Source organism: Morone saxatilis, unplaced genomic scaffold, assembly GCF_004916995.1.
Source record: "Morone saxatilis isolate NCDOM2014 unplaced genomic scaffold, NCSU_SB_2.0 Contig22, whole genome shotgun sequence".
NCBI lineage: Eukaryota > Metazoa > Chordata > Actinopteri > Moronidae > Morone > Morone saxatilis.
In genome coordinates, this window is record NW_023339785.1 from 15,213 (window position 1) to 17,572 (window position 2,360).

The window sequence follows — 2,360 nt, forward strand, 5'->3', positions numbered from 1 at the left end:
GAAAAACTTACTTTTGGGGTCGTAGAAAACTTCATCACACGCATATATTGTCTGGACTGGTCTGCTTGTGCATATGAACCGTTGACGTAACACAGTTATCTTTTCTGAGCTGCCGTTTATAAACTCCATTGGCAGTTATCAAACATAATACATGTATTTCATTCTCATGTTTCTCAGGCACAGAGTCAGAAAACAGATCTGGAAGTGGCTGTAAGCAAACAACACACAGACAGGCTGGAGAGAAATAAACTGCAAGCTAACACATCAACTTAATATAACTGTCATCTGCTAACATCAAACTTGGAGAGAACACAAGTTTACCCGATTCCTCCTCCCACAAATTCACTGTTTTTTTGTGATGATTCTGCGTTGGACTATAAAAATACATCATCCCTGCAGCACTCTACTCGTTAGTTTGAAGAAAAGGAGGCCAGTGGCAGTAACTGATGTGTGTGACTCTTCAGGTCCAGCCAACATGAGCAGAGATAGCATTGATGCAGTGGTGGGGAGCAGTATAACCAACATGAGGTCTATGGAGGGTGAGGAGCTGACTCAGACTGATCCCTCAGTTGTGACCACTCACGTACCTCCAGTGGACCCGTCCACCCCTGGAGAGCCCTACCTCGCTCCAAGGTACATTTTTATATCTTTCTACATGGAGGCAGTTTATACAGGTGCATCTCAATAAATTAGAATATCATGACAAAGTTCATTTATTTCAGTAATTCAATTCAAAAAGTGAAACTCATATATCATATAGATTCATTACACACAGAGTGAAATATTTCAAGCCTTTATTTCTTTTAATTTTGATGATTATGGCTTACAGCTAACAAAACCCATTTTTAAAAAGATCATGCCCTTGGCTTCTTACCGACTGCATTACCAAGCAGCAGAATTGAAATATTTCAAGCCCCTTTTTTTTCTTTTAATTTTGATGATTATGGCCCTTAGCAGCTTAGCAAAGACTAAAAATGTCAGTTTCTCAGAAAAATTTTGAATATTAGTAATAGTTCAAACTATTGTATGACTGCACCGATGTCTCCACTCTAATGCCAGTTAATTAACTCAAAACATTCCTGCAAGGTTTCGCTGAGCCTTTAAATGGTTTTCAATCGGCCAAATGGTCTGGTTCAGTAGGCAAGTCACCCAATCATGGGGAACCTGCTGGGCCTTGACAGTTGTCCAGAAGACCCAGTCATCCAACCAACCCCCTCCGCACAAGGAGGGAAAGCCACAAAGAGGTGCATTGCTAAAGAAGCTGAATATCCAAGCATAGTCATAGAAAGTTGAGTGGCAGGGAAAAAGTATGGTAGGAAAAGGTGGCACAAAGCCCAGCAAGGGAATGAGACCCGCAGCCCCCTTGAGAGGATTGGAAGCAAACACCCCATTTGGGGGACCATTCCAAGGGTGGACTGAGCTGGAGTCAGCGCAAATCAAGAGTCACCCAAAACACCACAGACGTATCCCAGGACATGGGGTACAACTGTCAGAAGCGTCCCTTACGACTGGGCTAAGGAGATAAAAGGAACTGGACCTGTTGCTCCCCCAGTGGTCCAGAGTCCCCTTTTCAGATGAAAGGGTGAAGTTTGCATTCATTTAGGGAAGATCCAAGGTCTTCCCCTCCCAAAGTAAATGGAGAAAGGAGTGGAAATGCAAGCAGAAATCCAAGTTGCTTTTAGTTCAGTGTAAAGTTTCCACCAGTCAGTGATGATTTGGGGAGCCATGTCATCCTGTTGGGTGTTGTCACCTGTGTTTTATCAAGTCCCAAAATTGCAACCAACAGCCATGTTCTTGCAGGGAACATTTTAGAGCTCCACTTCAGAGCCCATCTTCATGCTTTCTTTTGCTGAAAAAGCTTTATGGACTGATGCTGATTTCCATTTTCCAAGCAGGACTTGGGCCACCTGCCCACCCACTGCCTAAAAAGTAGCCAATAGGCACTGGTTCCAACGTGACCATGGTTTTGATTGATTTGTATTGAATTGGGCCCCCCAGCAAAACCCTCGCCCTGACCGTGAACCCCCATCTAGACGACATCCTATGGCATATTGTCCAAGAGGAAGATGAGATGATCTACCAGCCCCAAGCAATGCAGATGACCGTGAAGGCCACTAAAAATCAAAGAGCAACGCTTTGACATCCATGAACAACATCGCCCGTGCCAACAGGCTTGATTGCCTCCAATGCCCTACGCCTGCAACTTGATGGATAATTCATGGCAAAAGGAGCCGAACCGAATATTGAGTGCATATATGAACATACTTTTGGAGTAGGCTGACATTTCTGTATTAAATGTATGGGTCCTTATGAAATATATGAAATATTACCTTAAATTTTCTGAGATAGGCTGAAGTTTT

At 43.3% G+C, this 2,360-nt stretch overlaps 1 protein-coding gene across 2 annotated transcripts in view; it reads left to right on the forward strand.

Moving 5' to 3' along the window:
• The window catches only part of LOC118333208 (coiled-coil domain-containing protein 142-like), a gene marked incomplete at its 3' end in the record, with an annotated part of 7,992 nt that extends 7,359 nt beyond the window's left edge, over nt 1-633 (forward strand). For both annotated transcript variants that reach the window (XM_035668754.1, XM_035668756.1), the window contains 1 exon segment: nt 465-633. In XM_035668754.1, coding sequence (XP_035524647.1) covers nt 465-633 — 169 coding nt within the window.
• Nucleotides 634-2,360: the final 1,727 nt, after the last annotated feature.